This window comes from Delphinus delphis, chromosome 9 (assembly GCF_949987515.2).
Source record: "Delphinus delphis chromosome 9, mDelDel1.2, whole genome shotgun sequence".
Classification (NCBI taxonomy): domain Eukaryota; kingdom Metazoa; phylum Chordata; class Mammalia; order Artiodactyla; family Delphinidae; genus Delphinus; species Delphinus delphis.
The window spans coordinates 101,796,353-101,819,071 of record NC_082691.1 but is presented as its reverse complement, the minus strand read 5'-3'; the positions used below and the strand labels follow the sequence as shown (position 1 = coordinate 101,819,071).

The 22,719-nt window shown below is 39.9% G+C and overlaps 1 protein-coding gene and 1 pseudogene across 1 annotated transcript in view; one reads left to right on the top strand and one right to left on the bottom strand.

The window, feature by feature from the left end:
* Nucleotides 1-2,298: 2,298 nt before the first annotated feature.
* GALNTL5 (polypeptide N-acetylgalactosaminyltransferase like 5) overlaps nt 2,299-22,719 on the bottom strand; it is a 123,088-nt gene continuing 102,667 nt past the window's right edge. The window contains exons 10-11 of the mRNA XM_060021151.1: nt 6,408-6,557; nt 2,299-2,689 (exon numbers count right to left, since the gene is read on the bottom strand). Of these exons, the coding sequence (XP_059877134.1) occupies nt 2,546-2,689; nt 6,408-6,557 (294 nt within the window). The 3' untranslated portion in view covers nt 2,299-2,545. The remainder of the gene's footprint in view (nt 2,690-6,407; nt 6,558-22,719) is intronic.
* Nucleotides 20,524-21,084, top strand: LOC132430828 (tRNA-splicing endonuclease subunit Sen15 pseudogene; annotated as a pseudogene).

Here is a 22,719-nt window from a genome sequence, read left to right as displayed (position 1 = left end):
GTGTGGAGATCTGTTTCTAGCTGTTATTTTAAATGGGTTCATACTGTCCCACCAAATTAATGTACAGTCGTACCATTCCAGAAATTGAAGCTTTGGGTTAGCTCCAATTTTTTACCATTAGAAAGAATGACATGAATATGCTTTTTGCAGTGTAGCACCTAAACCCGGGGTCTTTGAGGCTGGGCATAGGCTAGTCTATGGGCTGTGTTCATCTATCCCTAGATACAGTTGCCAGAGGAAATAATAGGGGGCTTAAAATTTGAATTTCAGATAAAAAAAAATTCACTAGCATGTCCCATAGAATATGTGGAATATACTTTACCAAGATATTATTGTTTATCCAAACTTCAAGTTTACCAGGGCATGCTGTACTTTTATTTGCTAAATCTGGCAACGCTAACCCTGGACAAGTTTTAAACTTAGTTTTCTGTTTTATGATATGGTAATAACAATAGGAACTATCTTGTAAAGTTGTGTGGATGAGATGAGATCATCTATGCAGAGTACCTACCAGGGGGTATGAAACATAGTGAGAGCTCAGTAATTGTTAGCTCTTATTTTTATTTCATCTCGGTGTGTCTTAGGATAAATTCCTGAAAGTATGCTTTCCTTAAAGAATTCTCTGGCTAATGTAAGGCTTGTCCAAGTGTTTGGTCATACCCAAAACTGTTGTGTGAAAAGCCTTGAGCAGGTGAGCAGATACTTTCTCAAATAGCTCCAGGATACAAATCAGATTTTAAAATTTCTATACAAAACCGTAATTGCCACCTACGGGCAAGTATGGGTTTCCTTTCAATCACACCAAGTACTTGGATGTTGATTCTGATTTGTTTTCTATTCCAGAGTCAGCTGAAACAATATTCTAGAGGAGATTGTTTAAGCAACATTCTACATCGCTTCTAAGACTTACTCATGCTATCTAGGACCTGAACTAAATTACATTAAAAAACTAAGACTGAATATTAGGCCCATGGCTCTAAGAAAAAGAACATTTTTCTTTTGGCAAAGCTGATATTTACATCCTTCTTTATGCTTACCAAACAAGAAGATTCTCTGAATTTATACTGCAATTCTCTTTTTTCCTTCGGCTGCAGAAATTTTATTTTGTATTTTACTCTAATTTTAATGGATTCATAGGTTTATTACAATCAATTTTTTATTACTTTCTAGAGCAGCTAAGGTATAAACATGGGCCCAGAATATACTAATCACGTGGCAATTACTTTGTGCTGCCAGATTGACCTTTTAAAAGCTCAATCAAGTTACCCTGGCCATCTGTAATATTTGGGCACAGGTTTTTCCCATCTCTTTCCAGCAACAGATTTTATAGAGTACTTTGCCAAATACATGGGTATAATGACATTATAAACTGGTTCTTTTTTCTTTACATTGTATATATTATTTCAAAGAACACAAGCTCCATGAAGGGAGGGATGTTTACCTGCCCCATTGTCAGCTGCATCCCAGCACCTAGAAGGACACCTGGCCTGAGATGACCATTCAGTTGTTGATTAAATGAGCATAATAGATGAGTCAAGTCGTTTTCTGCTGTAAAAAACTAGTTTATATTTTCTCCAGCAGAAGCTATGATTTAGTGATTCTATCCTAAGCCTCCTCCTTTTTACTCCTTTCAATGTATTCCTTCCCTCATTTTCTCATTCTCTTCGTTTTGTGAATTAAATATATTTTTCACTTTTCTAGCTGCCTTCACCAGGGTGAATGCAACAGCCATCCCTCTAACCTGATAGAAGTACTTTAGACACCTGGGAGTGTGTCCACACAGGATGGATATTGAACCTAGTTACCTCTTCCCCAATCCCAGCTAAACAGTTTTCTTGAGTCATGTCGAACACAGATTATCAACAAGGCACACAAGCCAAGAAGTGTCAGGAGAGCTGAAGGCCAGAGCCATAGGAGGGAACACACGTGAAAAAGGCAAAACCAGAAGTAGGGAAGAGGGAATGTCTCCAGTTAACTGAAGGGCCAACAGAAACAAACAGGGAGGCTGGCCTGGAGAGCTGGACCAGGACACCCAGGCAAGTGACTGGACATCAGAAACTCAGGAACCCAACCAAGCAATGTGTCAAGGCCAGAATCCACAATGGCAGCAAGAAAGGAGCTCAATACAGTTGAATGGACCAACCAAGGCTCTCTGAGAATGTCTTTCTGGGGAGGTCACCAGCCCAGGTCACCTATCTGGAGTAGGAATTGAGTTGACCAAGAGTTGAGCAGTCCTTACGGTCTACCAGGACAAAGTGAGCTTGGCAAATAACTGGAGATAACACACTTTATCTCAATCGATTTTATGACAGCCTTAAGGGTGTGACAACATGCATTTCTAATGCTTAATTTAAGGTCTTGCCACCCCAGAAATTTAGTAGCAGAAAAGGCACTTCTGTTGTAGACCATTCTGGTTGTACTTCTTACTGTAGTTCACATAATTTCATGATGTTCCAAACATGTTCTCTTCTCCATGTTGAAGGACTAGGGGAATTTTTAACGCTTTATTCATGAAAATGATTGGTTTTCCTTTCATGAGACTCTCTTAAGAGGTCTCCAGTTCCGGGAAGACAGTATCCAAATACCACTGAAATGACTTGCAACCCAATCGTTTCCTTAATTCAACACGCTCACTAATATCTCCATAGGCAAGATATTTCAGATTAGGTCTTCGTAAAAATACCTGCTCCTAAATGGAAAGAGAGAGTCATTAAACCAGACAAATCTTTGGTAATCAAATCATGATATCTAACATAGCAGTATGTATTTTCATCTGAACTAAAACAAAACAAAACAACAACAGAAAACCTTCCCTCTGTATGGGGAGGGCAGAGACACACATAGGAGCTGGGACTCACTCACCCCACATATATTCACCGGATGTGCTGTGACAGACCACGATGAAAGTAGCGTAGAGGGACTCAGCAAGTCTAAGTCCTGCTTCTCAAGAGTTCTAGAATCATAGCCGCCTATTGTAGTGTTTCCCCTTTCTCCTACTCTCTCAATGATACTCAAGGACAAAAGCCCTCACTCCCCAATCCCTATCAACACTTCCATGGTTTCAGAAATGGGGGTTGGTGACGGCTAAGGGCAAATTGACTCTGGAGGAAGACAACCTGGCTTCAATTTCTGGCTCTGCTATTTATTAGCTATGTGACCTTGGCTGCTACCCTCATGAGACTGTGGTGAGGACTGAACACTTTCATACGTGCAAAGCTCTTAGGAGACTAAGGCTGGCACATAGTAGGTGTCATGTCAGTGTCGGCCATTATTATCACCACACCTGGTTAGTCTTTTCTGCGTTCTTGATTTAAGGAAGCACCAAGTATGAGTGTCTAATGGACTCAAGCTCTGCCATGTTAAAAGAGGTATTCTAAGTAGACCAAAGCCTCCTTGAAAGCAGAACCTTTGTATTTTCATCTGTGTATTCCCAGTGCCCGGTATATAGCATAGTAATATTGTTGAATGAGAGGAACTTGCTTACCCAAATTAGCATAGTATGGGCATGCCATGTTGGGTTCTCCCCAGGGATCTTTAGGTCTTTGCCATCATGTCTTGCCACCCCTAGTTCCCCAGGGGGGATTGGTGCAGAGAATGGACCTGAGGGAGGGTGTCCTCGTTTTGGAGTGAAGGCAGAGAAGACCTTAGCCAACATCTCCCTGTCCAAAGCCTGTTTTGCCTAATGACATTCACTCAACTTCCCAACATGCTGTGTCATACAATCCATTGATTTTATGCCAAACGTTACATGCTTTTTATATTAGATGGAACTTTTGGTAACTATATCCCCCATGAAATTCAGTAAACTACTCAGTCCTAACTGTGTTCAAGTCAACCATTTAAATGTGACCTCTGGTCACAGAAAAAAAAAAAAAAAAAAGCTTAAAATCTCTCATAACTAAAGAAATACAATTTTAAACAATGAGATATCATTTTTAACCTATCAGATTAGAAGAAATACAAAGTTTAATTAAAACTAGGGGTGGAATAGTTTAGGACCATTTGGACATTATTCATCAAGATTTAAGATGCACTAACTCATGGTCCACAAGTTCATGTCTTCAGATTTATTCAAGATATAGCTGCACAAATGTGCAAAGAGATACATGTAAAGGATGTTCATTTTGGCACCATTGAGGAGTAACAAAAAGCCAAGATGATCAGAATGTTTATCTCTGGGGGCTATTTATGAATGGAATCAATTTTAAGAGATCCATCCAAAGGAAATATTTAAAAGGATGACATGTTTATCTGCTCTGATTTTAAAAGACTTTGAAAGTATGTTTTTAAATTATACTAATAAATGGAAAAATTACAACAAAATATTGCTGCTCAAGTCGAGTTAGGTAAAAGAAAAGGTTATATACTCGTGTGTATGTGCATGTTAACAGGAAACTATAGACAGTAATTTAGTGGTGGCTTCTGAGGGGTGAAACTACGGGCTTAGAAAGCTTACTTTTCACTTCATGCTTTTCAATACTGTAAGACAAAAATGTGTATGCGTTACCTTTTTAAAAATATTTTTTTAAAAATCAGGAAATATAATAAACATACCGAAAAAAGCACATAGAATATAAATGTGCACCTTAGTGAATTGTTGAAAAATCAACCCCAGAAACCCTAAGTCAAGAAATAGAACATAATCAGCATCTCAGAGGCCCTTGCCTTTCCTTTCCTGATCATAATCCTTTCTCTTAGTTTTTGTTTTGTTTTTTTTTTTGCGGTACGCGGGCCTCACTGTTGTGGTCTCTCCCGTCGCGGAGCACAGGCTCCGGACGCGCAGGCTCAGCGGCCATGGCTCACGGGCCCAGCCGCTCCGCGGCATGTGGGATCCTCCCGGACCGGGGCACGAACCCGTGTCCCCTGCATCGGCAGGCGGACTCTCAATCACTAGCGCCACCAGGGAAGCCCCTTTCTCTTAGTTTGAAGTGCTATCCTGATTATGTTTTCATTTCTTTGCTTTTCTTTCTTGTATCGATATCTAATTATCCACACATAGATTACACGGTTTGATTTTTACCTGTTTTTAACTTTATAGAAATGGAAAAATACAGTATATATTCTATTGTGTTTGGCTGCTTTTGTCCACCATTATATCTTTAAGATTTACCTATACTGTTGTATGTATACTTAAAGTTGATTAATTTTCATTGCTATATAGAATTATATCATTAAACGTATCATATTTATTCATTCCATCTCTGATGAATATTTGGGTTGTATTCAGTTTTGGCTAACACAAACAATGCTGTTTATAAACATTCTTGTTCATGTGTTCTGGTGCACAAAAGCATGCTTTCTGTAGTGTATATACAGGATGGAAGTGCTGGATCATGGGATATTCATGTCTTTTATTACTTGATATTGCCAAACTGTTTTCCAAAGTGAGTTTGTAACAATTAACACTCCCACCCAGTGTCTGAGACTTCCTGTGCTTGTCCTATCAGACTTTAAAAATGTTTTGCCATGTATGTAGAAATATCTCATTGAGGTTTTAATTCATATTGCCCTGATTACTCAAGAAATTGAGTATTATTACTTTTATAATTTAAAATAATAAAGAAATATTAGATCAAGACCAGGACATATAATATCACAGAGAGATTCTTACATATTTCTACCCATGTATCTGAAAGGAGGTCTTGTTGTCACTGTCCAAATTTGTTTGAACTTTCAAATTAAAATGAAGCTGCATCTATATGTTCTCTGTATGTGCATTCTAAAGGTCCCGGCAAGGGGCTTAAACCATGGGGAGATGCACAAATGAAGGGGCCTGGCTTTGATGTAAAAATCTTTGACTGTGGGCTTCCCTGGTGGCGCGGTGGTTGAGAGTCCGCCTGCCGATGCAGGGGACACGGGTTCGTGCCCCAGTCCGGGAGGCCGGAGCCTGTGCTCTGCAACGGGAGAGGCCACAGCATTGAGAGGCCCGCGTACTGCAAAAAAAAAAATCTTTGACTGTTAAGAGAAAAAAGGAGCAGAGGTTCTTGTGTGGTCCCCAGACCAGCTGCAGCCGCATCACTTGGGAGCTTGGTAGTGGAGGAAGAGAATCCAAAATTTGCCCATGGGAATGGGGGCAGAGAGAGGTATTTGCCGCAGATGGGCAATCTTTGGGGTAGGAAAATAGATCTAGGGGGGAAAAAAGCCTTCTCGTGTTGGTTGATTTACTTCTGAGAAACTTGAGTTTCCTTAGAGATTTAAAAAAAAAAAGAGTAAGGTGCAAGTGTAGCAGCTTAAAATGAACAAATTAAGAATAGCATCTGAAAATGGGTGGGTGAACAGCTGAAAGGTTGCCCTAATTTAAGGAAAAGTACAAAAATTGGTATCTAGAAAGCAGCAGAAGGCTTCTTTAGAGCCAGTCCCTCTCTGTACTCTCACTCATCTTTCCAAACCAGGGACACATCCTTCACCTTGTATTCATCTAGCCAAACGTGCACCAGTCTGAGATTATTATACGCCAAGGCTTTTGCAATTCCAGTGTGGTTTGCAACGTGTTGCTTATCAATATGTCCTACTCGAGAGCAGGGGAGTATAAAGAGTTGGCCTCCACACATCCAGATCTAGACATAAGAAAAATAGAAAACATATTAATGATTAATGAGTGTTTGCTAGTAATAGGCAACTGCTGAACTAAAACAAAAATAACAGTAGCTAACATTTATTAAGTTTCTTATTTCATTTGATCCTCACGACAACCCTATCGTGTAGGTACTGTGATCATCCCTATTTTACAGATGAAGAAACTAACACATACATTGGTTAAGAAGCTTGCCCAGTGATATAGTGGCAGAGCACAAGGTTCAAACTCAGGAAATCTGGCCCTAGAGTCAGTGCGCCGAATACCAAGTGATCCTGCCTCGCTTATACATGACCAGTTCTGATACTGATTATGTATGAAGACTGACAAGATATTTTATCTTAGGATATTCTCAAACAATATTCTGAGAGTAACATTTTCTGAGGTGATTAAGTATTGCTGGATATAAGCAAGTGATAAGAGAAATAGCAATCATGGCTGAATTCAGTTATTCATCTTTTTTGTACTTAAAACACTTTAAAACGCTTATTTTTAATAACTTTTTATTACACAAAAGCAAAATATGACCATTGAAAAACTAAGAAATGTAGAAAAGCACACAGAAAAAGGTAAAAATAACTTTTTGTTTTAACACTTTGTCAGTCAATGTTAATCCAAGTATGTGTGTGTACATACAAAGATACACAACATTAAGATAACCTGCTTTTCTTCATTTGATATTATGTGAAGTTACTTTAAAAGTCTTGTATTGTTGGACATTTTGGTAGTCTTTGATTTTTATTATTATAGATCAAGACCATTATTATTGATCAAGACCAATACCACAAAAAATGTGCTTGTAACATAAATCTTATGTATAGTACACTTGCATGACTCTTCTCTTTACTTTAATTCAGTGATTCTTGCATGGTCTCCAGACCAGCAGCATCAGCATCACTAAGGAACTTAGAAATGCAGATCCTTGGGCCCACCCAGACCTACAGAACTAGGAAGTCTGGGTCTGGGGGCACAGTAATCTGTATTTTAACCAGCTCTTTAGGTGATTCTGATGCACACTAAAGTTTGAGAACCACTGTTCTAATTGATCAAGGTAATATATCCCAGTTTTATAGATATTTTCTTAGGTGGATTCACCTAATCATTTAGGGAACAGTAGTAGGAGAATAAGACTCACTGAAAACAATACTCAGAAGTATTATGGTGAAATATATCACTCAGATAGTCAGAAAGGATTATGTTAAAGAAAATGGAAAAGCAGAACTTCTGACATAACATGAGACCTACTGACTGGTGCAGCCAACCTCTAGAGTTCTTTAGAAATACCCAGAAACGTCCCCACAGAATGTCTAGAAAAATATCCATTGAATTCCTTCTCTAAAATGGATGGCTCAGCAGAAAAACCCTGAGACCAAAAGTCCAAAGAATTAGGTTCTTTTATCATCTCTGCCACATGCTTATGATCAGACGTATCCTCTCTGACTCTCATTTTCATCTGGAATTGAGAACTAAATAGTTGCTCATTTAAGCTACCACTTGGGGGTGCTTTGTTATGCAGCAAAAGCTGATACTAGCCACCTATAATGTCTTATTCTCTTTTTTTAAAGTGAGAACTTAAAGAAATTTGGAAAATCATTAATATCTGTTTAATAATTAGAATGGATACAGAAGTATCTATTATTATTGGTACATTCTTACATGTTTGAAATGTTTCTGTATTAAAAAAAGAAATCTGGCTATGAGTATAGAATAGAAAACAAAAGTCAAGTAACCAAAGTGATAAAGGAGGAATATAAGTAAAAAATGTATTTAAAACCTTTCTCAAAAATCAAATTGAGGGAAGCTATTGCAATGTAGCCCAGTGTTCATAGCACCCACAAAGTTGTTCTTTTCTTCTTGATTCATTCTCAAAGGGAAACATGATCCATCTGGACGTGCCTTTTGCTCTGTTCTTTAGGTGATGGTCAGCTTTCTTTCTCAGATATACTGCTGGAAGTAGTCTGTCCAGCTCCCAGTTTCCATTATTATTATTATTATTGGAGGAGGAAGAGGATGACAAGAAGGCAGAGTATCCCATTAAGAGTTAGTATAGTGTAGTGGTGCACAGCACAAACTCTAGGGCCACTCAGTGTGGTTCAAATCCCCTATGAGCTGTGTGATCTGGGGCAAGTTACTGAAGTTACTCAACCTATTTGTGTCTCAGTTTCCTCACCTGTAAAATGAGAATAATAACAGTACCTGCGTCATGGGATTGTTATGAGCATTAGAAAATCTGATACTTGTAGAGTGCTTAGAGTTCGTGTTTTGTAAATGAGAGTGTATCTCTGTTGCAGTGAAGTGTGGTAGACTGCAAGTGTGGTCACAAATGCTTTTCATTCTTACATGCATACTTAATTGCAATGTAACTGTACTTCATTCCATCAAGAAGTGAGGTTTATTTCTCCATCTCTTGAATCCGGCCTTGGTCTCATGATTTGCATTGGTCAACAGGACATGAACAAACGTGATGCGAACAAATGCCTGAAAAGTGTTTGTAGCGCTTTGGGACTTGCCTTCTCTTGCTGCTCTTGGGAACCTTGTGACCACTTCACTGTGAATGAGCCTCACCAGCCTGCCTGACAATGAGAGACAAATGACCTGGTCATGGCCACTGTTCCACCTATTATTGGGCCAACGTCCACATATGTAAATGAGGCCATCCCCTATGAGCCAGCACCAGCTGAGCCTCCCGATGAGCAGAGATGTGTAAGCAATACCAGTAGAAACCAGCCATCCTGGCTATGACCAAAATAACCACTTTAGCAATACAATGAATTTTGAGGACTTACGACTGATTGTTGTTTTAAGCCACTGTATTTTGGGACAGTTTGTTATACAGCAAAAGCTAACTGATACATGAGGGAACATATTTCTCTTAACCAGTTTTACTCATTAAGTAAATAGGACCTCCATCCACTGAGTTGCTCATTCCAGAAACTTGGTGTGATAGATGGAAATACTGTTCAGCAATATTATCTCACTCTCCACCCCTCACTAAGGGGTGGAGTATATTTCTCTGACACACTGACTTTGGGCTTGTCCATTTGACATGCTTTGACCCATGGAATGTGAGCAGACACGATGCCTGTGGAGGCTTTAAATACGCTGTGTGGTTTGGCTTGACTTTTGCATTCTTGCTTATCAACATGAGAAGAATATGCCCAGAGTTGCTACTAGAATGATGAGCAGAGCTGACCAAACTCAGAGCCCAGAGCCCAGCCCTGCCAGTGTAAATTCCGAGGCAGAGCCATGCTGGCCAACACAGAGACATAGGAAAGAAAAAAGCAGATGCTTCTTGCTCTAAGCCAACCAGTTTTGAGCTCGCTTGTAACAAGCATCATCGTGGCATTAGCTGACTGATCATTGGGTTGTCCATGACACCCCTTTCTCTCGATAACCACGTAGCTGGTCAGTCTCTGGGTTCTGTCCATTCTACTTGTATATATGCCTGGAATCTGTCCAGTTCTTTCTGTTGCCGTTGCGACTGCTCTGGTTCCATCCATTGTCACCCTTTGTCCAGGTTATTTTAAGAACCTCCTGGTCTGCCTGCTATTCCTCCACTATGTCAGCCTCCACAGCCACTGTCCCTGCCCTGCTTAAAACATACCAGTGGCATTTCATTGCACGTAAGACACATCTAAATCCTTACAGGGTCCTGCTGAGTCCTGCCCCTGCCTCCCTCTCCAGCTTCATCTTGCTGTTCTCTCCTCACTCATTCTGGTCCAGCCTCACTGGCCTTCTCCACTGACACATATGGGTTGGAAGGCTGTCCGCTTTCCAAGTCAGTGGGCAGAAACTGGGGCATTACTGAGTCTCTTCTTACTCTTTGTCTGTAATCTGCATTTGTGAGGGGAAGCAGGGGTGCATCATGCAACAAAGCCAGGGTACGAGTTTCTCAGTCAGTCTTGCTGGCCTCACAGTTATGGGGGTGCCTCCCAGATTCAGGCTGACTATTCATTTTAATTTCTAGGGGGATCTCATCTTTTCCAGTCTCAATACATATCTTAGTAGAAAGTTAGGAGAGGCTGCTGCCCAGATACCATTTTAAATTAGAACTCTGGGAGAGCTGTAGCATAAAAAGAGAGGAACGAACATTGGCTGGGAGCACTTTAGGTGGCAGAGGCTGTGTTAGATGCCTTATGCCCGTCGCTGCGGTGAATGCACACGGTACCACTGCAAGGTGTCTGTTATTCTGATCGTTTACACGTGGGGCCTTTCAGACTCTTGAGTGGTTCAACTACTCAGCAAATATTTCTCAACCACTTTTTACATAGTCAAAGTACCAGGTGCTGAGAACGCATGTTGAACAAGTCAGATCTTTCCCTGCCCTCATGGAGCTTACAGCTGGTGGGAACACACAACTGGCAGGGCCCGGCACAGAATAAAAATGGGGTCTCAGGTTCAAAAATTATTAAAAGTTTCAAGATGGCAACAGCAGAGCCTTAAGCCAAGTGTGGGGTTCTTCTAAACATGGTACCATGTGCCACCACCCGGGCTGCCTGTCTACACAGCCTGCCCTGCACACACAGACAGGAGACAACTGTGATACAGCACAATAAGTGCTGTCATGGGGGAAGCATGCATAGGAGGGGAACAGATCCCAGACTTGGGTGTGTGTGTCTATGTGCGGGGGGCAGGTAAGGAAGATAAGGTCAAGAAAGTCTTCCCGAAGAAATTACATCAAAGCTGTAGCTGTGGATTACGGCGGTGGGGAAAGAGGAAAGTGAACAGAGGCAGGTGACGATTTAGAGGTAGAACTGCCCAGATAAGGTGAGGTCAACGTGGGGCAGGAGAGGGAGTGTGGAGTCCAGGGAGGCTCTCCATGGGGGACGTGTGTGCAGATAACTGGTGGGGTGGGGGAGAGGTAGCATGTCATCCACTCATAGAGGGAACGTGGGAGGAGGAATTTGGGTCTAGCATACCTGTGGGACACCCCTGCGACCACCCGAGCTTATGACTCAGGAGAAGGAACTGGGAAGGAGCGAGAATTGGCGTCATCAGCATCCGTTAATCATGGGAATGTGATGTGGGTGAGGTTATGGAGAAGGTGGAGAGAACAGAGAAAGAGGGGCTTGGGGAAACCCCTTAGGGGTGGAAATTCTGTGCAGATGGGCCAAGAAAAGTAACCCAGTGAGGCAGTGGGGAGCCACGGTCCGAGCAGGGGGCTGGGTGCTGAGCAACTTGCCGAATCCTCTACTGTGTCAACACAGGACAATTGCCTTCAGCCTTTCTCTACTGCAGGCGTGTGGTTTGCTCTCAAATCCCAGCATCCAAGGGATGCAGCAACTTTGGGCCGAATCTGAGCTGGCACCCGTGTCTAAGAGGCTCAGTCTGGAGGGTGAGGTAGGGCAGGGTCCCGGTTCCTGCAGGAGTGTATCTTGCCCCTTGGGGGACACCAGGATGGAACCCTGGGGCAGTGTGGCCAGACACAGCGCAGGTTGTCTGCTTTCTCAGGGAAACAGAAATGCTAATCTGGAGCCTGGTTATGAGGCCTATTCCGAGGTTGGGAGTGAAGCTGCAGCTCCGTGGGCACCCAGCGAGTCATCATTTTCCACGAGCAATGGTAACACTGAGCTCAGGTCAACTAAAACAAATTCAGGGCATTGGAGGCTTCCGATATATGGCCAGCCTTAGAGAGAAGTGACTTAGAAACAGGGTAAACCCGAGCTGGGGGGCGGGGGGGGGGCTTAAGATCTGAAGTTCAGTAGATCATACAAGGCAGGAAGCGATAGGTTTGCAGCACACTACTTATGATTGCTGTGAGTCTGGACAAGTCACACCTCTCTGTGCCTCGGTTTCCCCGTTATAAACAGGAGATGATGCTGGTACCTACCTCACAGGTTTATTATGAGGATTAAATGAGCTAACATCTGTAATATTTCAGAGCAGTGCATGTCACACATAATAAGAACTTGAAAATGAAATACATTTTTATCCTTTACATCTCAACTTAAATGCCATTTCTGCCGAGGCAGACACACACCTCCCCTAAGACAAGGCTAGGTTCACCTTTTATATGATCTCACAGTATTCTGTATTTCCCCTTCATTGCATTTATCAGAAATAAAACTAAATAACTACTCATCTCACTCTACCTCAGATATTGACAGAATGGAAGCTTTATGTCATTCGAAACCACTTTTGCCTTGAGTGCTACTGTATTTTAGCACCCATCACGGTGCTTGGCATGTGACAGGTTCTCAATAAATACTGCTGAAGGAGTGAATGAATGAATGAATGAAGACTGTGTCTTCTGAATGCCCAGCATGTGGCACAGCCTGATGCAGGAGGTACTCCTTAAACGATGGCTGTGTTGAACACTGAACTTAACTAGAACACTCAAGAGAGCCCTAAACTGAAACGAGATTTGGGTCTGACCACCACACAGGTGTTAGTCACAGCCATGGGAGTTGATGTAGGTATATTATGAAAAGTATTAACGAGGGGACAGCACAGACGCTGGCCGAAGAGAATAGAGGAGCCGCCACAGGTCCTGGTGGCCCTGCCCTGCCGGGTGCTACCACTTTTGTTTCTGGGCCATGGGAAGGCTGAGATGCGGAGAAGGGAGGCGTGATGGGCGGCAGGTGGGAGGTATTCGGCTGGCTCAGAGTAGAGGTTCTTTCCCATCAGATAAGGAAAGAGTGCACTAAGTTAACAACAAGCATGGCTTCACAGGTGCAGAGCGGCTACATGTCAGCCCTGAGCCCTGAAGAGCACGTGGGGTAAGAAGAGAGGGTTGACAAGGGAAGCAGTCTTGGGAGCACCCATGTTTAAGAGACACACAGGAGAAATTCCTGTAAAGGAGATTGAGAACAGCTGAGCGATACAAGGGGCTTTTCTTGGATTTTGCCCTAAAACCCAAGAAAACTTCTGGAAAAGACTGGTGTACCATGTCAAATGCTACAGTAACCTCAAGCACACGGAAGACCAAAAGCCATCCATTAGGGACACGAATATGAAACTGATGACAGTGCCGTAAATGATGTCAGAGGAAGGATGCTGAGGGCCTCCAGGATCTGATTTACTGGAACGAAGAGTGAGAAATGAAGTAGATGCAGGTGTAGCTGATCTTCCCTTAGGAAAAACCAGGTTACTTGGGTAGAGAGGGCTGCTGGTGTCAAGAGAGTACCTAGCTATTTATTAATTTACATGTTTGTTTATGAAAAGAGAGAGCCAAGCATACTTAAAACATATGAAGGGGCCATTTGGAATCAAGTAACTGAAAATATTGAAGCAAAGATAATGAGTGCACTTGAGTAATAAGTTTGCTGTTATTTGCTGTCTGGAGGGAAGGTAAAGCCAAGATAAGGAATACACTCACTTTTTTTTTTCTTTTTTTTTTTTACTGTATGATATCACTTGTAATGTGGAATCTAAACAATAATACAAATGAATGTATATGCAAAACAGAAACAGATTCACAGACAGAAAACAAACTTATGGTTACCAAAGGAGAGAAGGAGTGGGGGAGGGACAGATTAGGAGTGTGCGACTAACATATGCGAACTATTATACTATATATAAAATAGATAAGCAACAAGGATTTACTGTATAGCACAAGGAGTTATATCAAATACCTTGTAGTAACCTATAACGGAATATAATCTGAAAAAGAAAAACTGAATCACTATGCTCTACCCCCCAAACTAATAAAATATTGTCAATCAACTATACTTCAATTAAAAAAAATTTTTTTTTAATGGTGGAATTTTGAATTCTCAAGATTTTGTTTCTTTGATTAGAAGTCAGTATTTTTCTGAAATATTTATTGTTCATTAGTATTTCCTTTAAAAGTCTTAAAATTCATTTATGTATATAATGCAACACCATTCAAAACCTTAGGGATTGATTTTGAAAATTGCTGCAAGTGATTGAGAAGAACAAATTACACTTAGAAAATTCTGAAAATGAAGAGGAACAAGGGACTCACTCTACCAATTCATAGACTTTATCGTAAAGCTACAGAAAATATCAATGCACGTGATTGGCTCAATAACTGGCAAATGGATCAGTTGAACACAGAAAGACCTAAGTATATATGATAATTTAATTTGTTAAATGTGTCATGCCCGTTTCTTTCTCTTCATAATTGTCACTTGATTAACAACTTGAAAAAAATGCAGAACTTTAACTCCTATCATGCACCAAAGTCTAAATGTAGTAGAGAATTAAATATAAACAATGATGTCATAAAACTATTAGAAAAAAATTATATGAAAAATGATTGGATTTGAGAATTATAAATGTTAAAAAGCAAACTTAAAGCAAATATTTTACTTGTTTAAAAGCTTTTAGTATTTAGCCTTTTACCATTATATAATATCTATTTTCTGTTTATTGCTTTTAATCTTAAATGCCAATTTTATGTTAATAGTGTCACTTCAGCATTTCTGGTTTTGTTTATTCACCTAGTATTTTCTTTTTTTTAATTTTATTTAATTTTTAAATTTAATTTTATTTATTTTTTTATACAGCAGGTTCCTATTAGTCATCCATTTCATACACATCAGTGTATACATGTCAATCCCAATCCCCCAATTCATCCCACCCCCACCCCCACCCCCCGCAGCTTTCCCCCTTTGGTGTCCATACGTTTGTTCTCTCAACTTCTGCCCTGCAAACCAGTTCATCTGTACCATTTTTCTAGGTTCCACATATATGCGTTAATATACGATAGTTGTTTTTCTTTTTCTGACTTATTTCACTCTCTATGACAGTCTCTAGATCCATCCACGTCTCAACAAATGACCCAATTTCGTTCCTTTTTATGGCTGAGTAATATTCCATTGTATATATGTGCCACATCTTCTTTATCCACTCGTCTGTTGATGGGCATTTAGGTTGCTTCCATGACCTGGCTATTGTAAATAGTGCTGCAAAGAACATTGGGGTGCATGTGTCTTTTTGAATTGTGGTTTTCTCTAGGTATATGCCCAGTAGTGAGATTGCTGGATCATATGGTAATTTTTGTTTTTTAAGGAACCTCCATACTGTTTTCCAGAGTGACTGTATCAATTTACATTCCCACCAACAGTGCATGAAGGTTCCCTTTTCTCCACACCCTCTCCAGCATTTGCTGTTTGTAGATTTTCTGATGATGCCCATTCTAACTGGTGTGAGGTGATACCTCATTGTAGTTTTGATTTGCATTTCTCTAATAATTAGTGATGTTGAGCAGCTTTTCATGTGCCTCTTGGCCATCTGTATGTCTTCTTTGGAGAAATGTCTATTTAGGTCTTCTGCATATTTTTGGATTGGGTTGTTTGTTTCTTTAATATTGACCTGCATGAGCTGTTTATATATTCTGGAGATTAATCCTTTGTCCATTGATTTATTTGCAAATATTCCCATTGTGAGGGTTGTCTTTTGGTCTTGTTTGTAGTTTCCTTTGCTGTGCAAAAGCGTTGAAGTTTCATTAGGTCCTGTTTGTTTCTTTTTGTTTTTATTTCCATTACTCTAGGAGGTGGATCAAAAAAGATCTTGCTGTGATTTATGTCAAAGAGTGTTCTTCCTATGTTTTCCTCTAAGGGTTTTATAGTGTCTGGTCTTACATTTAGGTCTCGAATCCATTTTGAGTTTATTTTTGTGTATGGTGTTAGGGAGTGTTCTAATTTCATTCTTTTACATGTAGCTGTCTAGTTTTCCCAGCACCACTTATTGAAGAGGCTGTCTTTTCTCCATTGTATATCCTTGCCTCCTTTGTCATAGATTAGTTGACCATAGGTGCGTGGGTTTATCTCTGGGCTTTCTATCTTGTTCCATTGATCTATGTTTCTGTTTTTGTGCCAGTACCATATTGTCTTGATTACTGTAGCCTTGTAGTATAGTCTGAAGTTAGGGAGTCTGATTCCTACAGCTCCGTTTTTTTCCCTCAAGACTGCTTTGGCTATTTGAGGTCTTTTGTGTCTCCATACAAATTTTAAGATTTTTTGTTCTAGTTCCGTAATAAATGCCATTGGTAATTTGATAGGGATTGCATTGAATCTGTAGATTGCTTTGGGTAGTAGAGTCATTTTCACAATATTGATTCTTCCAATCCAAGAACATGGTATATCTCTCCATCTATTTGTATCATCTTTAATTTCTTTCATCAGTGTCTTATAGTTTTCTGCATACAGGTCTTTGGTCTCCCTAGATAGGTTTATTCCTAGGTATTTATTTTTGTTGCAATGGTGAATGGGAGTGTTTCCTTAATTTCTCTTTCAGATTTTTCATCATTAGTGTATAGGAATGCAAGAGATTTCTGTGCATTAATTTTGTATCCTGCAACTTTAGCAAATTCATTGATTAGCTCTTGTAGTTTTCTGGTGGCATTTTTAGGATTCTCTATGTATAGTATCATGTCATCTGCAAACAGTGACAGTTTTACTTCTTCTTTTCCAACTTGTATTCCTTTTATTTCTTTTTCTTCTCTGATTGCCATTGCTGGGACTTCCAAAACTATGTTGAATAACATTGGTAAGCGTGGACATCCTTGTCTTGCTCCTGATCTTAGAGGGAATGCTTTCAGTTTTTCACCATTGAGAATGATGTTTGCTGTGGGTTTGTCATATATGGCCTTTATTATGTTGAGGTAGGTTCCCTCCATGCCCACTTTCTGGAGAGTTTTTATCATAAATGGGTGTTGAATTTTGTCAAAAGCTTTTTCTACATCTATTGAGATGATCATATGGTTTTTATTCTTCAGTTTGTTAATATGGTGTATCACATTGATTGATTTGTGTATATTGAAGAATCCTTGCATCCCTGGAATAAATCCCACTTGATCATGGTGTATGATCCTTTTAATGTATTGTTGGATTGTGTTTGCTAGTATTTTGTTGAGGATTTCTTTTTTTTTGCGGTATGTGGGCCTCTCACTGTTGTGGCCTCTCCCGTTGTGGGCACAGGCTCTGGACACGCAGGCTCAGCGGCCATGGCTCACAGGCCCAGCTGCTCCGTGGCATGTGGGATCTTCCCAGACTGGGGCACGAACCCATGTCCCCTGCATCAGCAGGTGGACTCTCAACGACTGCGCCACCAGGGAAGCCCTTGTTGAGGATTTTTGAATCTATGTTCATCAGTGATATTGGTCTGTAATTTTCTTTTTTTGTAGTATCTTTGTCTGGTTTTGGTATCAGGGTGATGGTGGCCTCCATAGAATGAGTTTGGGAGTGTTCCTTCCTCTGCAATTTTTTGGAAGAGTTTGAGAAGGATGGGTGTTAGCTCTTCTGTAAATGTTTGATGGAATTCACCTGTGAAGCCATCCAGTCCTGGACTTTTGTTTGTTGGAAGATTTTTAATCACGTTTTCAATTTCATTACTTGTGATTGGTCTGTTCATATTTTCTGTTTCTTCCTGGTTCAGTCTTGGAAGGTTATACCTTTCTAAGAATTTGTCCATTTCTTCCAGGTTGTCCATTTTATTGGCATAGAGTTCCTTGTAGTAGTCTCTTAGGATGCTTTGTATTTCTGCGGTGTCTGTTGTAACTTCTCCTTTTTCATTTCTAATTTTATTGATTTGAATCCTCTCCCTCTTTTTCTTGATGAGTCTGGCTAATGGTTTATCAATTTTGTTTATCGTCTCAAAGAACCAGCTTTTAGTTTTATTGATCTTTGCTATTGTTTTCTTTGTTTCTATTTCATTTATTTCTGCTCTGATCTTTATGATTTCTTTCCTTCTGCTAACTTTGGGTTTGTTTGTTCTTCTTTCTCTAGTTCCTTTAGGTGTAAGGTTAGATTGTTTATTTGAGATTTTTCTTGTTTCTTGAGGTAGGCTTGTATAGCTATAAACTTCCCTCTTAGAACTGCTTTTGCTGCATCCCATAGGTTTTGGATCCTCGTGTTTTCTTTGTCATTTGTCTCTAGGTATTTTTTGATTTCCTCTTTGATTTCTTCAGTGATCTCTTGGTTATTTAGTAACGTATTGTTTAGCCTCCATGTGTTTGTGTTTTTTATGGTTTTTTCCCTGTAATTGATTTCTACTCTCATAGCACTGTGGTCAGAAAAGATGCTTGATATGATTTCAATTTTCTTAAATTTACTGAGGCTTGATTTGTGACCCAAGATGTGATCTATCCTGGAGAATGTTCCATGCACACTTGAGAAGAGAGTGTAATCTGCTGTTTTTGGATGGAATGTCCTATAAATATCAATTAAATCTATCTTTCCTATTGTGTCATTTAAAGCTTCTGTCTCCTTATTTCTTTTCATTTTGGATGATCTGTCCATTGGTGTAAGTGAGGTGTTAAAGGCCCCCACTATTATTGTGTTACTGTCGATTTCCTCTTTTATAGCTGTTAGCAGTTGCCTTATGTATTAAGGTGCTCCTATGTTGGGTGCATATATATTTATACTTGTTATATCTTCTTCTTGGATTGATCCCTTGATCATTATGTGGTGTCCTTCCTTGTCTCTTGTAACATTCTTTATATTAAAGTCTATTTTATCTGATATGAGTATTGCTCTCCAGCTTTCTTTTGATTCCCATTTGCATGGAGTATCTTTTTCCATCCCCTCACTTTCAGTCTGTATGTGTCCCTAGGTCTGAAGTGGGTCTCTTGTAGACAGCATATGTATGGGTCTTGTTTTTGTATCCATTCAGCAAGCCTGTGTCTTTTGGTTGGAGCATTTAATCCATTCACGTTTAAGGTAATTATAGATATGTATGCTCCTTTGACCATTTTCTTAATTGTTTTGGGTTTGTTTTTGTAGGTCCTTTCTTTCTCTTGTGTTTCCCACTTAGAGAAGTTCCTTTAGCATTTGTTGTAGAGCTGGTTTGGTGGCGCTGAATTCTCTTAGCTTTTGCTTGTCTGTAAAGCTTTTGATTTCTTCATCAAATCTGAATGAGACCCTTGCCAGGTAGAGTAATCTTGGTTGTAGGTTCTTCCCTTTCATCACTTTAAGTATATCACGCCCCTCCCTTCTGGCTTGTAGAGTTTCTGCTGAGAAATCAGCTGTTAACCTTATGGGAGTTCCCTTGTATGTTACTTGTTGTTTTTCCCTTGCTGCTTTCAATAATTTTTCTTTGCCTTTAATTTTTGCCAGTTTGATTACTATGTGTCTCGGCATGTTTCTCCTTGGGTTTATCCTGTATGGGACTCGCTGCGCCTCCTGGACTTGGGTGGCTATTTCCTCTCCCATGTTAGGGAAGTTTTCGACTATAATCTCTTCAAATATTTTCTCTGGTCCTTTCTCTCTCTCTTCTCCTTCTGGGACCCCTATAATGTGAATGTTATTGCGTTTAATGTTGTCCCAGAGGTCTCATAGGCTGTCTTCATTTCTTTTCATTCTTTTTTCTTTATTCTGTTCTGCAGCAGTGAATTCCATTCTGTCTTTCAGGTCACTTATCCGTTCTTCTGCCTCAGTTATTCTGCTATTGATTTCTTCTAGTGTAGTTTTCATTTCAGTTATTGTATTGTTCATCTCCGTTTGTTTGTTCTTTAATTCTTCTAGGTCTTTGTTAAACATTTCTTGCATCTTCTTGATCTTTGCCTCCATTGTTTTTCCAAGGTCCCGGATCATCTTCACTATCATTATTCTGAATTCTTTTTCTGGAAGGTTGCCTATCTCCACTTCATTTAGTTGTTTTTCTGGGGTTTTATCTTGTTCCTTCATCTGGTACATAGCCCTCTGCCTTTTCATCTTGTCTGTCTTTCTGTGAATGTGGTTTTTGTTCCACAGGCTGCAGGATTGTAGTTCTTCTTGCTTCTGCTGTCTGCCCTCTGGTGGATGAGGCTATCTAAGAGGCTTGTGTACGTTTCTACACTCACTTTTTAAATATGTATCATTCACAAAATCGATTCTATTCTCAGACACAAGAATGTGCTTATTAAATTACGAGGTCCTGAAGGGGGACTATTTCATATGCTTCATTCTCAGAGAGCAATGCAATAAAATGAGAAATAATCAACCGATCAATAAAAAGCACCAGAGGCATGGCTGTTACAAAAATAATGCCTGGGACGGCAGGGTATGGAGGAGTGCGGTGAGTCCCAGCTGACCGCGGGCTGCAGCGATGTGCGCCCGGGCGATGATCACAGCTGCGGCGCCCCCTCATGCGGCGCCCCCTCATGGGCCCCCAAGGACGCCTGGATGGGCACACACTCTAAGTATTTAGAAATGATGGAATTAGATATAGGAGATGCCACCCAAGTTTATATAGCATATTGGTTTACCTGGACCTCATGGAGAGTAAAAGTTGGCACATGAAGTAAACTGTGTGGGATTATCAGATCTCCAGCTCATCTGCCTTCTTGGTGCTGAGAAGGACAAGGGTTACAGACAGTGGTGCCTACACCCGTCAGTGCTTCCCTCAGCCATAACAGGATAAGGGAGATCTCGAAGGCATCTCGAAAATTGCAAGGTGATCCAGATTTGCCGATGTCTTTTACTTCCACCATAGTGGAGTCTGACTCCACAATAGTCTATTACAAACCTACTGATGGATTTATGCTGCCAGATCCTCAGAATATTTCCCTTAGAAGATGACACCTATACTTCCCGATGCTTGCTCTATTCACACAAGATTGGATTGAGACCCCTCAGCCTGATTCATCTTTCATCTCAGACCTAGTCAGGGTTGACTTAGCTGGGCCCATTCCATAAGTTTTCTTTTCAAGAATAAAACTTTCCCAGATAGAGGAATTAATTTTATTGAAAAATATAGGCCAGTTGCTCTAGAACTTTCTCATCTGGAGACAGTTTAATTATAGTTGTACACAAGTTTATGCCTAGGGTGTGCTCAGAAGGGTAGAACATTGCTGAGGCTGCTACCTCTTTCCATTACTCAACCCTCTCAGTGCCTTTGGGTCACGACAGCTAGCCTGGAGTGGCATTTCACGCACACTTTGACACCCGGAGAGTTTCCTTTGTCTGCTTTTTCATCCCCAATAGAAAGTATACTTTCAACTGCTTTTTTTCATGTTGCAATTACTGTTACTTCCCTCTTTGGTTGACTTTAAATCAAAACTAAAAATATCCTTCTCCAGAGTGTAAAATTCAATGTCTAGATTAATAGGGACCAGAGAATTGCTGCCTACACGAGTACTGGGTCTTTTTTTCCATTCTTATTACCACCACCTGTACTGTATCATAGCTAGAATATTACAAGAGAGATAGTAGGGGACAGTGTTAACCTTAAAAACATCTTTCTTAAGTAGACCCAGGTTTTCCACCTTTGTTAATACCTCCCAAGTAAGTTGCCTAAAGTATAAACAATTATATGGAAAAGATGTTTCAAGTGACACTTTGGGGCATATAATAGTCCAAATTATAAATGACATAAAAGTTTAAGGCAAGGCTGAGCAAAATTTTTCTGGAAAGGGTCAGAAAGGAAATATTTTAGGCTTTTCAGGTCATATAGGCTTTCTCACAACTTCTCAGCTCTGCTGTTTGTAGGACAAAAATAACCACAGACAGTATGTAAATGAATGGATATGGCTGTATTCCAATAAAACTTATTTGCAAATGCAGGGCCATAGTTTGCCAATCCCTGGTCGGGGGAAATAGTCAATAAACATATATAGCTAATGAACGGTATGTTATGTATCCATTAAAAATTAATAATGAATATACTGAAAAACATGAGAAAATATTTAGTAACAAAAAGCAAGATACAAAAGTGTATGAATGCATATGATTATGGCTATAAATAACACACCAAGTATATAATAAAAAGATGACAAAATAAATTACTAACTGGTTATAACAGGATGGCAGGGCAGGAAATGCATGACTTTGTCTTTCTTCAATATTTTAGTTTTTCTCTATTTGTATTACTTTTATAATAAAAATGTTTTAAAATAAATAAATAAATAAATAAAAATAATGCCTGGATCAGAAGGGAACAAATGAGTAGGGAAAAAAAAAGCAATGAAAATAACAAACTTACAGGATACTGCCAAATAGGGACTTGAAGGAAAAATATATTGCTCTAGATAGTCATATATTCAAAGTAAGGTATCTGAAGCATTACGAGAGAAGACTGTGCTTAAACTAACCTTAAAAAAATGTAGAAAGTAGCCAGCCAAAAGAAGGAAGAGGGAGACAAAATCCAAAGCAGAAAAAAATTGGAAAAACACAAAAAGCAAATCTGGTGAACATCTTAATACATGCTAAGAGAAACGCAGTTCAAAGTATAATCGCTGCAGATGATTTCAGAGAGTATAA